This window comes from Danio rerio, chromosome 12 (genome assembly GCF_052040795.2).
Source record: "Danio rerio strain M-AB ecotype USA chromosome 12, GRCz13ab, whole genome shotgun sequence".
NCBI lineage: Eukaryota > Metazoa > Chordata > Actinopteri > Cypriniformes > Danionidae > Danio > Danio rerio.
In genome coordinates, this window is record NC_141032.1 from 20,867,815 (window position 1) to 20,881,715 (window position 13,901).

General features: G+C 35.1%; 1 protein-coding gene across 1 annotated transcript in view; it reads left to right on the forward strand.

Annotated features, from left to right (window-relative positions):
• grid2ipb (glutamate receptor, ionotropic, delta 2 (Grid2) interacting protein, b) overlaps positions 1-13,901 on the forward strand; it is a 78,673-nt gene that overhangs the window by 11,255 nt on the left and 53,517 nt on the right. Inside the window, 1 exon segment of the mRNA NM_001430838.2 lies at positions 1,690-1,844. Within this exon segment, the coding sequence (NP_001417767.2) occupies positions 1,690-1,844 (155 nt within the window).

Genomic DNA, 13,901 nt, shown 5'->3' on the forward strand with positions numbered 1-13,901 from the left:
ACCATCGTTATGCAGCGTAGGCCATTTATATGGATACATCTTAATAAAATAGGAATGGTTGGTGATATTTACATCCTGTTTGTGGCACATTAGTATGTGAGGGGGCTTGTTAATAACTCATGAAAGAATAAAGTTAATTTTAAAACCAAGCACACCATTTTTTTTTCTTGGGAAATTACCAATAAGTTTATTAAAGTGTATCCATATAAACGGCCCACCCTGTTCAATAACTTGCCTAATTACCCTAACCTGCCTAGTTAACCTAATAAACCTTGTTAAGCCTTTAAATGTTACTTTAAGTTATATAGAAGTGTCTTAAAATATCTAGTCCAATATTATTTACTGTCATCATGGCAAAGATAAAATAAATCAGTTATTAGAAATAAGTTATTAAAACTATTATGTTTAGAAATGTGTTGAAAAAATCTTCTCTCTGTTAAACAGAAATTGGGGAAAAAAATAAACGGGGCTAATAATTCAGGGGTCATTTTGAATTTTAAGTTGCCATGGGTAATTCCCTAATTTATTTCATAAAATTTAAAAATAAATAACAAAAAATACTTTAATCATGTTACCTAAGGAATTACAATTAAAAATAAATAATTCATCTTATAACACAATGGAGCTGTCAAGTGACAGTATTTACATAAAAAAAACTAAAAATCAGATTCATTTACAACATTTAATTGAAACATTTAATTTCAGTTAGCTTTTTTGTAGCTTAACAACATGTTAAGTTAAATCAGAAATGACAACATCTGTTAAATCTATATAAATAAAATCCTGTCATTCTCCTTCTCTTCTCAGATGGGACGGTGGGCCAAATCAAAGGTTTCCTTTAGCCAACTTTGGCCCGTGGGCTCTAGTTTGGGAATCTCTGCTTTAGATAATATTTATGTTGGAAAAACTGCTAAAACCAATGGCAATATGTCTAAAATTGAACAGAATTTTAATTTCTTTACTGAGCTGTTGTATAATTATATCACATTTAGAATCATGCTATTAGGGACAAAAACAGCCCTCGTGTGACAATGAGCTGTCATATGATACAAAAATAAGCCAAAAATGGCATTGTTGTTTCAAATATGTGACCCTGGACCACAAAACCCACAAGGTCCTATGCTGCATGGATATATTTTGGCAATTGCCAAACTACATTGTGTGGGTCAAAATGATCCAATTTTTTTTATTCCAAAAATCATTAGAATAAAGTTCATATCTCATGAAGATATTTTGTACACTTCATAATTAAAAAAAATAAATAAATCAGTAATGTGCATTGCTAAGCACTAAACAAATTTTTTTCTGTAATTAGTTTTTTTTTTTTTGCACCCAGAATCAAGATTTTTTAATAGCTGTAATTCTTAGCCAAAAATTGTTTATTTCTAACAAACCATACATCACTGGAAAGCTTATTTATTTAGCATTTACATGACTCACATGAAATAGCACTTATGACTGGTTTTGTTTTCCATATCTAGAATTGTAGAAGCTTAAAACTGCATTTCATTGGTTAATCAAAAATTAAATTGTTCTCCTGCATCATCAACCAACTATGTAAAATGCAAGAAGTGTCCAAATTTTGAATGCATTCTCAGTTTCTTTAACTGATTAAGTAAATGTGTTTATTTGACAGCCCTAGTTTTTGTTGATGAAAGAGCTGCGATATCAACCCGCTTCTTCTTTCAGGTCGAGGAGATTTTGAGGAATGAACCGGAGGTGAAGGAGAAACTGTTTGCTGTGCTGAAGCAGTTTGCTGCAGAGAGGAAAGTGGACTGGCTCGCGTCGGTTCTTCCTGACATCCTGACAACCGAAGAGCAGCAACAGCTCATCTCCAACATCAGGTATCCACCAGAACTCCATCTGCCACCTACAGCGCTCATCAATTTTGAACCTCCATCTCTTTGACCCAAATGTTATCTGCGACCAGATTTAGCTGTGCAGAACAGTTCGAAAGCCTCAAGGGGGCGTCGCTTTAGTAGTTTTTGCTAAATAATATGACAGGTTCTTTCCTGTTGTTATCATATACTGCATATATCTGCTATCAGGAGCACATTTGATTTCTGTGTGTTTGGCAGATAATTTACTAGTGTGGGTTTGCATATAAAGTGGTATGACCTAATAAGGACACTGATAGATGCGTCTCCATCTGGTGCTGCCATGTAAACTGATAATCTTCTAACTCTCTCATGTTTGCTGGCACAGTTAATAGTGAAATTCCCTTCCCAGTACTGCCTGCGCTTTAATGCCAACTGGGTCAATAACAGAAGACGACACTGGACTGAGAATTCTAGTGTCAATCCATTTGTTGGCTGCACAGTAAAGCTGTTTGGCAACTGATGCTTAGTAGGACAGTTTACATGATCTAATTAAGCGGTTTATTTTCAGAAGTATTTCGACTGTAGTATCATTCAACATTTCGGGGTCAGTACAGTTTGATGCTTTTGTTTTTAGTGTCACATCATTTTTATATGTTGACTTGATTTTCAAAACTATTTCTGATCATTTTCAGCACTGAATGCAGCATATATTCGTTGGATTTTTCTCACGTTTATTTTTCTAAAATGTTTAATTCGAAAATAAATCAAAACATTTTTATATATATTTTACAACATGAAATGACTTACTATGTTTCATCAGTGTATTGCATCCGTCTTCTGTAATAAAATAGCTAAATCACAAAGTTAAATAACTACAATATATAATAAAAAATAAATAAACAAAATGGAAATTGATAAAAAAAATATAAGAATAATATAAGAAGATAAGAATTATATAAGAATATAAAAAATAAGAAAAAAGAGCTCATACATGAATTAAGTGACATGTTTTTGTACTTACATTTCTAGGGATGAACTGATAGCACTTTTTAACAAACCGATATGAGCATTGTAATTTGTGTACTTGCTGATACCAAGTACCGATTCTGATACTTCTTAGATTTGGTTTTGATGAAAGTGCAATTCATTTGAAAGAAGGTTTTATTTTTTTGCCTGTAGCAAGCATGAGGGTGTGTTTAATAAGTAAAACTGGCCACAATTTTGTTTTGCATGCATTAAACTGGCAGGAATATATAGATTTGAAATGCATTAAGTACAACAGCTGGTTATTTTACTGGCGATGAGGGATAATATCGATATTGCAGATTTTAAAGAAAAGATAGGCTAAATATTAAAAAAGTAATATTGTCATCATGTATACGCTGCAGCACAGGGGTGCAGTGGGTAGCACAATCGCCTCATAGCAAAAAGTCGCTCGTTCGATCCCTGGCTGGGTCAGTGGGCATTTCTGTGTGGAGTTTGCATGTTCTCCCCGTGTTTGTATGGGTTTCCTCTGGGTGCTCCGAGTTCCACCACAAGTCCAAAAACATGTGGTACAGGTGAATTGGGTAAGCTAAATTGTCTGTGGTGTCTGTGTGTGGATGTGTGTGTATGGATGTTTCCCAGTGATGGGTTGCAGCTGGAAGGACATCCGCTGTATAAAATATAAGCTGGATGGGTTGGCAGTTCATTCCACTGTGGTGACCCCAGATTAGTAAAGGGACTAATCTGAAAAGAAAATGAATGAATGAATGTTATGTATAGGCTGTCTGCTTCTTTACAGGAGCTGTAAACAGACACTCGCCTAGTGACCGCAGTAATGTTCATCTGTGACGAGACACTTTTATTTAGCCTGTAGTCTACTACATAATCGTTTTTACATAAAATGTTCCATTACTTAATTTCTTTAATTTTTAATATTTATAGTTTATAAATAAAATGAGCACTGGCTTGTTTCGCTGTGATCATTATGTAAGCATTATATTGCATTATATTTGGTTTATTCTTTAGTAGCCTGTAGATTTGTTAATAATGTATTTTATAAATGGATTGTTTATAAGAACTAAGCTGTTAATATATATTACATTAATTAATACATTAAGACATTGAAGTTTGGTTATACAACAAATCACATCCACATAGTGAAATAGCCTACGGTTAAATGGTATTGGTGCATGGTATCAGCATTTCATGTATGATACGTGTATTTTAACAAAGTATCGGCCCGATACTGGTATCGCTATCAGTGCATCCCTATAAATTTCGTTTTTGAACATAGGGTCAAAAATGTCAGGGTTACTTGATTTGATTACAATAAAGAAAAATGGGCTTTTGACTTAGGAAAGAGAATAATATATAAACTTGTTCCACGACAAAAAAAATAAAATAAAAAAACCTGAATGATAAAAATTAATAAATGCATGACATTTAAAATAAAATTGATTTGAGATTAATAAAAAATATAAAAACTTAATCATATGAATTACTTAATCATATAGAATTTATATTGAGGTATTTATGCTCTAATTATCAGTAAAAATAATTGAATGAAAAGTTTTCATTAAAAAAATCTAAAATTGAGTAATAATTTTAAAAAATCATTTTTTTTTCAACTAACACGTTTTACAATGTTGCATAAAATATTATATTAGTGCAGCAGATTTAGTTTTGTAAATGCAGTTGATGTGCTGGAGATATATACTGCTTGTTGCATTTTCACTCCATCAGGGTTTTATATAGTGTTCAGTACTGTGTTTGCTAATGCTAAGCAGAGATAAGCTATTCCCTCCATGTGTTGTTCTTTTGTCTTATGAGATAATAACCTTTGTCACTGTTTGTAATCCTCTTTAGAGATATATCTGGTGAAGGCTAGTGAATGGTGATGTCACCATGTGTTCAGTAGCTTGAGGATCTTGTGTTATTTGGGATTTTTGCACTGTTTAAAGCGAAATGTGCGGTAATCACTCCAGAACATGAGTATATGAACACAGCTGATGTGGTGAAAATTACCTGTTGAATGAACTGTTGGATCTTAGGATCTCTTGGTCAGTATGTTTTGATCTGTTACATTTGAACATAAGCCAGTTCTCATTTTTATTAAGCTACTCTTCTTTAGTTGGCATTAAAAATGTTTCTGGACACAATGATCATCCCTTCTATATAATCCCTGATTTAGGCCACATGGCAAGCCATAGGTGAGAAACTTAAAGTGGCATTGTCCATTTTGCTATCTTCTATTAGAGTAGTTATCGCAAGATTGTTGCCTTTATTTATTAGGGAATCATCCATTGTGTACTTGGATTATTTATTATTTGAATGAAGAATTAAATTTTTTGTATAGCATTGTAAAACTGCTCGAAATACATTCAAAAGTTGGGGTGGACAGATTTTTGAATGCTTTTTCAGGTCTCTTGCTCACTACGGGTATGTTTATTTTATAAACAATGAAGAAATCCTGCAAAATTGTAAAATAATATTATAAATTAATTTTTTTGTTTTATTTTATTAATACATTCATTCCTTTTCTTGTCGGCTTAGTCTCTTTATTTGTTTTATTTTAATAGATATAAAAGAAAGATTTTTTTTTTTTTTTTTGTGATGACAAAACATAGATTTGGTGATTTGGTGCTCAAGTATGATTCCATTTTATGGATAATGTTGATAACAATTGTGCTGCTTAAAGGGTTAGTTCACCCAAAAAACAAAATTATGCCATGATTTATTGACCCTCAAGAAATCCTAGCTTTATATAACTTTCATCTTTCAGTTGAATCCAATCTGAGTTCTTTTAAAAATTATCTTGGGATTTTTCAGCTTTACAATGGCAAAGTGTTGATGTTTTTTTTTTTTTTATCAGCAGTCCAAAAGAGATTAAATAAAGTATATATATTTAATGTATATATAAAAGTTAATATGATTAGCCTATTATTATTGTTAATTCTCAAACACATGGTAAAACAACAATAACATTAGGCCTATGTTTAGGTATACTGTTGCTTAAAATGCTAAATTTTGTATTATGGTGGACTTGAACAGACTTTCAATATGTTCGTTTGTTAATTCACAGTAAAATGATGACATCAGAATGTAACTTCATAATTATAAAGTTGATTTATAATGTTTAAGACATGTGCTTGTCATTATATATATATATATATATATATAGGCTAGGGTTGTTATACTGACAGTAAACATTTATTTTCATGTACAACTATTGTGTTCGCTATGAAAGAAAAAACATCAAATGCTTATAATCATAACTCAAAAATGCGATATGCTCATTTAAATGTGCACACAGGTTTACTTTCACTTCAGAGTGCAGCTCATGGCTGCTGTCACTGTGAGGAAAAATACACACATGCAAATCAAACCTCCCGCACGGCTCTCAAACGATTGCTCTGTGCAACAAACTGAAATTACATTTTGGGTGAATTATACCTTATAAATACATTATGTGACATTTGAAGGTGTCAATGTTGCTGTGAAGACTTGTGGGGATGCCTGTTCTTCTCTCCTGACCTTGAAAGTATAATTGGCTAAATCCTAGAAAAAGCTGAATTAGGATTGTGTGTAGGGTCGAATCAAGATTGTGATATTTTTTGCTTAATCGTGCAGCCCTAATCACAAGCACCACCCTCTTGTGGATGTGTACAAGAAGGGCATGCATACTCTTATGCAAAAAATTTGGGCACCCTTTTGTGGCTGCAGTGAAATGTCATTCTGTTTCTAGAGAAAGCTAGATAATGTCTTGTTTTTCAGACAGAAGTATGCAGTGTAGCAGTATTGAGATTTGTGAAATTAATTTGAAACTGCAAAATAGGTTAGCAAATGTTTGGGCACCCTCTCTGTTGTGTGGATTTCAAAACCTGTAGTCAATTAATGTTGATTAATTACAACACAAAATTTATTTAAACTCTGTGAACCTTAACAAACCTAACAAAGGTGCAACCAATCATGAAAAAGGATATTTAAGATAGCTGATTGCTAATTGTGCTTCTCCCTTATGTGAACCTGAAAGTAGCAGAATGGGAACCTCAACAGAACTTCCTAAGGACCTAAAATTTTGGATATTTCACCAACATAAATTGGGAAAAGGATGCAAAAAGCTGTCAAAGAAGTTTAAAGTCTCCATCTTCACAGTCAGACATATCATAAGAAAATGGAAGGTCACAGGAACAGTTCTTGTAAAAAAAAAAGATGTGCTAGACCAAGAAATATATCTGAAAGGCAAAGGCGAGAAATGGTTAGAATGGACACAGACAAATCAAAGACCACCTTCAAAGAGTTCCAGGAACATCTTGCTGCTGTTAATATCGTTGTACATTAGTCTACAATCCAGCTGACTCTTCACAAAGAGCTCAATGGAGGGGGATACAGAAGAAGCCTTTTCTATATTCTGCCAACAAGAAGAGTGGTTTGAAGTGTGCAAAGGCTCATCTGGACGAGCCTGAAACATTTTGGAAAAATATACTGTGGACAGATCCCACAACCACATTGACGCTTTGCATCAAGGAAAAATAACACAGCATTCTAGGAGAAGAAGCTGCTCCCTACTGTAAAATATTGTTTTTACAGTATTTTTTTTATCTGAACCATGCAACAAAAAATCACCCAGAGCAAGATATTTTCAGTTTTGCTAAATTGTAGGCTGAGGTCCGTGTTTTTCATGAGGATGGGTTAGATTGTTGAACTCAGGGTTTAAGGGGTTTACAGAGTGTTATTAAACCTTTCTGTGACCATGTCAAGAACATCTTTTCATTTCCAAATGATATATTTTGGGATCATTAATCCATCTCAAGGTAGAGTAGAGGTAGGCTTTAGTGCTTTTAAATAGATAGTAAATATCAGCCAAATGTCAAATTTAGTCGAGTCAGCTCTTGACAGGAAATAAGGATCTTGCCATAAAGTATTTGTTTTCTTAAATACTGTTGGTGTTCGTCATTGTGAGATGTGCTATTTTGGTGTGTGACAGTCTTTTAGATCACCTAAAAGAGACTTTTGTAAAGGTCCTAGAGATGGTGAACAGAACAAAAAAAAAAGTAATGTGGCTTAAATACATAAATATCATTATTTTGATCTGTAGTGTTGCCTCTTACAATAACAAAGCATAAGGCATTGCTGTTATTGGCTAACTTCATTGCACCTTATCCATGTCATCTTTAACATCATGTTGTGTGTTTTGATCATTGAGATGGCTAGTGTTGTGATCGAGCCTGAGTCAGAGGAACTTTTGTGAATTCCTGATGCTCTGACCTTTAGAAAAGCTTTGTAAAGTTTTGTAGAAGCAGTACATCCACTGAGAGATTATTATTAGAATTTTTAGCATACTTGACATTTGATTCAACAACAGCATATATTTTCTGTAATTGATGGGTAGACATGAGTTGACACAAAAGATATCCTTGAATAGATATAACGACGATAAAATACATACACTTTTTTTAAGTGGCTATTTCAGAATTGTTCAAAAGAACTAGACAAAAAACAATTAGTCAAGACAAATTTTGAGGTTAACTTGAGCAAAACAGTTGAAACTTTTCCAAAGCTAAATAGAAAAATATCTAGCATTGTTTGCACCCTTGTCCTTTACGCACTGAAATTCCTCCAGATTCTTTGAATATTTTAATTATGGTATGCACTTTTGAATGTAAATATGTAATTCCTTTCTTTATTGGAGGAACATTGTTTTTAAACATTTCAATAATTTCCTCACATATTTGTTAAGAAACTAACAATCCTCTGCCCATCTTTGCTCCTAAAGAACTAGACCTTTCTTCTTACAATCACCTGCTTCAAGTTCACACATTATTTTAACCAGTTTAACTGATCAGTAGCCCTAAATTTCTTCTGTCTCAACTTTTTTTGAAATGTGTTGCAGGTTTGAATGAGAGGAAAGGATGTATATTTACAAATGAAATTAATTTGAACAGACAAAACCTGAAATATGTTGTGTTCCGATTGTCTGCTATTAAATACAAGTCTAAGTAAATTGGAAATTACAATTTGTTTATATTGGCGTTTTCCATACTTTCCAAACTTTTCTGATTTGGGGTTGTAGCATGAATTTGCACACTTGTAGCATCTTTTAGCTCATTGCTAGCACATTTCTAATGTGAATTAACACACTGCTTACAAGTTTTAGCTAATTTTTAGCATGTTCTATTCTTAGCAAAACCAGTTACTCACTGAAGGTAAACAGGGCTGAGCCTGGTTGATACCAGGATGGCTGACCACATGGGAAAACTAGGTTGCTGAAGTGTATTTTGTGAGGCCAGCAGGGGGCACTCAACCTGCAGTCTGTGTGAGTCCCTATGCCCCAGTATAATGAAGGGGACACTATACTGTCAGTGGATGCCGTCTTTCAGATGAGACGTTAAATCGAGGTCCTGACTCTCTGTGGTCATTAACAATCCCAAAGCACATCGCATAAAGAGTAGGGGTGTAGCCCTGGTGTCCTGGCCAAATTGACCCTTCGCTAAGCCACACCCAAAAACCACCACCCACCAATCTTGGCTAAGCAACCGTAGCTAAGCAAAGGGGCTCTGTCAAGCTTTCAAGCAAGGAAAACAGGTCATAGCGTTGTGCTCATGGATTTTGCAAATCTGACACTCGGTATCCTAAAAGTTTGGACGGGATGGTTGAATTTTTTCCTTTTTCAAAACCAAAAACCCAAGAGGAGAAATACCAGCATGGATCAAGCTCTGTGAGTGGCGCTGAAAGAGTGGAGTTAAGTTGGTTTTGTTTTGATATTCCGGACACATTTAGTGACCGACGGCAATAACCCACACACCTCCTACCCTAAACAGATCTAAACTGTGCTTCCTACAAAAATACAAAGCAGGTTATGTTTGACAGCTGACTTTTTCTCTTTTTTCGTTCTATTATGAGCAATGCTCCATTTAAGCCTTCGCCATGACTAACGTTAGTCATACTAATAGGAAATAGGTCATGAGTTATTGATCAGGAAAATACGAATCAGCGAATCTGTTGCTAACTTTACTTAACTTCATATTTCCATCTATTTCAAGCTACGAATATTTAAAATTACAAATTAACAGAACAAAACAGAGATGTGATCACAAACTGAGCACTTGCGATCAATAGACTTAACCAGCAGCTGTTTTTCAGTAATTTGTAAAGTGCACACAAACACGCTGGCAGTAATAGGTTACTTACTGTACGTTGTTATGGGTCAATGATGCTAATATTCAGCACAAATTCATCAGTTTCCCCTTTCTGGCTGCTCTTTATATGAATAAACTATGTAAAAGCTCTGTCCATGCATGTTTCCTCGTCGGTTAGTAACGCTATATTTCATTGCACAACAATTAATCTATCAGGATTTTTGGCTAAAAATAGAGAAACCATGGTTTAATTTGTTATTATTAGATTATTTTTCAATTTTACCTCTCTTGCTGTGCATGAACTAAGCTGTTGAATGGTCAGCGTATGAGGAGGCTAGTCTAAGCTAGCTTCAATTTTGATTGAATTATTCTCTAATCGTTTGCCTATTATGTCATAAATATACCCCTGTAATGCATACTGCAGGCCCTTTTTTCTCTGGCTTTCTCGATATCTCACCTGTTCGCCAAAAATGACATTATATCCCTGGCAATGTCTGACACTGGCGTATACACATTGTAAAAGCCGTGGCAGGCATGAAAGTTTGACAGGCATAGCAACAGTAACTAAGGAGGATGGGGATTAGCGAAGGGTCTTTCCCTCTATCGGCCCTTACCCATCATGGCCTCCCAATCATCCCCATCTACTGAATTGGCTCTATCACTGTGTCTCCTCTCCTCCTGAAGCTGGTGTGTGGTGAGCACACTGGAGTTGTTGTCCTGTGGCTGCCTTTGCATCATCCAAGTGGATGCTGCACACTGGTGGTGGTGTGGAGAGACCCCTCATGATTGTGAAGTTTTTTGGGTTTATGGCCACACATGATAAATGCGCTATATAAATACACATTACAATTTTTACATTACAATGTTTCTAGCATAATTAAGCACATCGATAACATGTTTGTAGCATAAATTAGCACACTGGTAGAATGTTGTAGCTCATTGTCAGCAGGTTAACATTAATTTAGACACTACTTACAAGTTTTAGTTCATTGTTAGCACGTTTCTATCATTAATTAGCACATTGGTGGCATGCTTAACCCATCATTAACAAGTCTCTAGCTAGTATCATACTCAAAGCTTGGTTTTCCCTGTTGTTGGTGTGTTTTTAGCATGATTTAGCACATTTTTTTAAGATTTAAAACCGCAGTTTTGCAGAATGTGTTTAATATAAAGTAAGCTTTGTGTAAATATCTAGAATTTTATTCATTGGTGAATAGAAAAATGTTGGAAATACTAATAATATATTTTTTATTATTATTTGGGGTGCTTTCACACCTACACTTTTGTTTCAGAACGTATCTCGTTTTCCCAGTTAGAACGGTTCGTTTGGCATATGTGAACAGGGCAATTGCGCTCTGTTCCGCGCCAAAGTAATCGCTCCTAGATCGCTTGAATGAGGTGGTCTCTGCTCGATTGAAACGAAACCTGGAGCGGTTCGATTGCAGTGAGAAAGCGATCCGATCCAAGCGCGGTTATATCACAGTGTTTTATGGATGTGTAGGAGGCTTACGGCTTCATGAAGAGAGAATAGTAGGGCGGGAAGTTTCGCGAGTCTCCGGATGCCCGCAAACGAGTGATGATCTCCCGGTAATCTCGCGTCTCCTTCCCGGTCCTCAAATAAGCATCGTCACGCACCCTTCTCACCCCTCCCCACCGCGTCTCTCCTCAGACATGTCGCTCACGCGCACCCTGTCAATCACCACCAAACCACCACCTCTCCTGACAGCTTAGCGGGACGCTGCAAAATAAAGAGACACTGCTTGCTGCAGAGCCATTTGAGCAGAGCTGAGCTCCAGCGAGGGGGAGCATGAGCTCTCGCTCCTCCTCCTATAAGCTGTTTTAAGGCGCATACCACCCCTAACCCTAACCCCAGTGACATCACTCGTAGAAGAAGTGCAAGAAAGGAGGAACGAGAGCTCAAGCTCCCCCTAGCTGGAGCTCAGCTCTGCCTAAATGGCTCTGCAGTGAGCACCACTTGAAAATAAACCCTGACACTCTGACCAGTGTAAGGAGAGTTTACTCGCACATGACTTGTTTTAGCTCTTTTGGTCCAATTAGAAACTTTGCAGTGTGAAAGCGAACCGCTCCAAGAGCAAAGAGCAACAATGTAACATTTGTAATCTTTGTTTCGGAACAACAGAAAGGTGTGAAAGCACCCTTAGACTTATTTACTTTCATTTCAACCAATTAAATGCATACTTGCCTTGCTGGAAAAAAAAAAAATCAAAATAAAAATTAAATGACCCTAAAGTTATAAATAGATGTCTATCAATGACCTATACATTTTTATACACTTTCAGCGTATTTTTACCCTGTTTACCACAGTTGGTTTTATCTTATTTTGTCCTATCCTGTCATACCCCAAAACATGCTATCCCCACCCAGTAAAGTAGAATAAACGCACATAACAGACGTGCTTTTATCCAGCACGTTTAAGTTGTTTAGATGTAGATTAACAAATACAATTTATTTATACATTTCAATACTATTTTATAGATTTAATATGAGTAATTGATAGCTGATTTGACCCATCTGAATCCACAAATTGATAGAATCATATAACTGGTCTCATTTAATCCTCAATAGCCATAACTGACTATATAATACACACATGTCTGGCTTTCTGCAAACACATGATCTCTTTATCTCTCTGTGAATCTCATGGATTTTGTGCTCATTACTCAGCGCTGGTGTTCTGCAGGTCACTTTAAAGAGGCAGTGTCTCTAGACAGTTACAGTCAATGGTTCTTGATGGCTGTTCAATTACACCCCTCTGGGTTAAAGTGACTCTTGTTGTTCTGAATATATCTCTAAAGTAACCACTTTTCATCTGCTTCTGAGTCATAAACTTAAAGATGAGTTGCTTTGGGTGAGTACTTTCCATTCAACTTTAATGTCATGCATTGATCTATCTATGTGGAACTTGTCAGTTTAGAGGTTTGCAGGTTTTTGACGCAAACGTGATTATATTATTAGTTAATTCATCACCAAAATGCTTATTTGTTTCTGGCAATGTATTAAACCTTTGTCTGATATTTTAAATGGTGATTTAAAAGTTTTTTTTGTGCATTTAGAAGAGATCTGGCATGTTGTAACTGGTTCACAGTAATGTTTCGGAGATATTTTGCTGATTAATTCACTAATTTCTTTTTATTTTTTATTTTAATCACCTCACAAACAATTCTTAGATTACAGCAACAGAATTAATAACTCCAATTTTGCAACGCTGCAGTCAAGTACTGTAATAAAAATGTCAAAAATAGCCACATGTTAACATTTGCTCTAATTATAGGTTATCTTTTCTTAATAACAATCCTATTTGGCTATAAAGTAGAGAAACTGTGGTACTGTCTGAACTGCTCATATGAGTTCTACATTACAAATGCAAATTTAATCTGGCAATAGAACTATCCACATTTTCCTGAAAGCATAATTAATGTTAATACATTCTGGTGTATGCTGTCATTTTAAATTCTTGCACTACTGCTTAAGTGTTAAGGTTTGTCGTGGCACTTAATGTTTTATTTTATTCTCGTCTGCTGTCTGAAATGGCATGCATTAAATTATCACCGGCCACTCGTTTAAGTCACTGTGTCTCTGTAATAATGTGAACCTCAGGCTACTCGGCTATCTACAATTGTCTAATGGTGTGTTTCTGTCAGTACTGTTGGCCAGATGTTGAGTGGAATACTTTCTTGAAATGACATAATTTTAAATCATATGTTCAGGTAAATCGTTATGATTGCATAGTGTCTTTTGTGCAGATGGTCTTTGTCTATTTAAATGAGACATAATTGTAAAAAATGTTTGAGTAAAATTTATGCATTACTTGAAAGCTGCATAAAAAAAGCTTTGCATTGATGTATGGTTTGTTAGAAAAGAACAATATTATGCTGAGATTCAACTATTTGAAAATCTGGAATCTACAAAAAATCGAAATACTGAAATCATCTTTAAA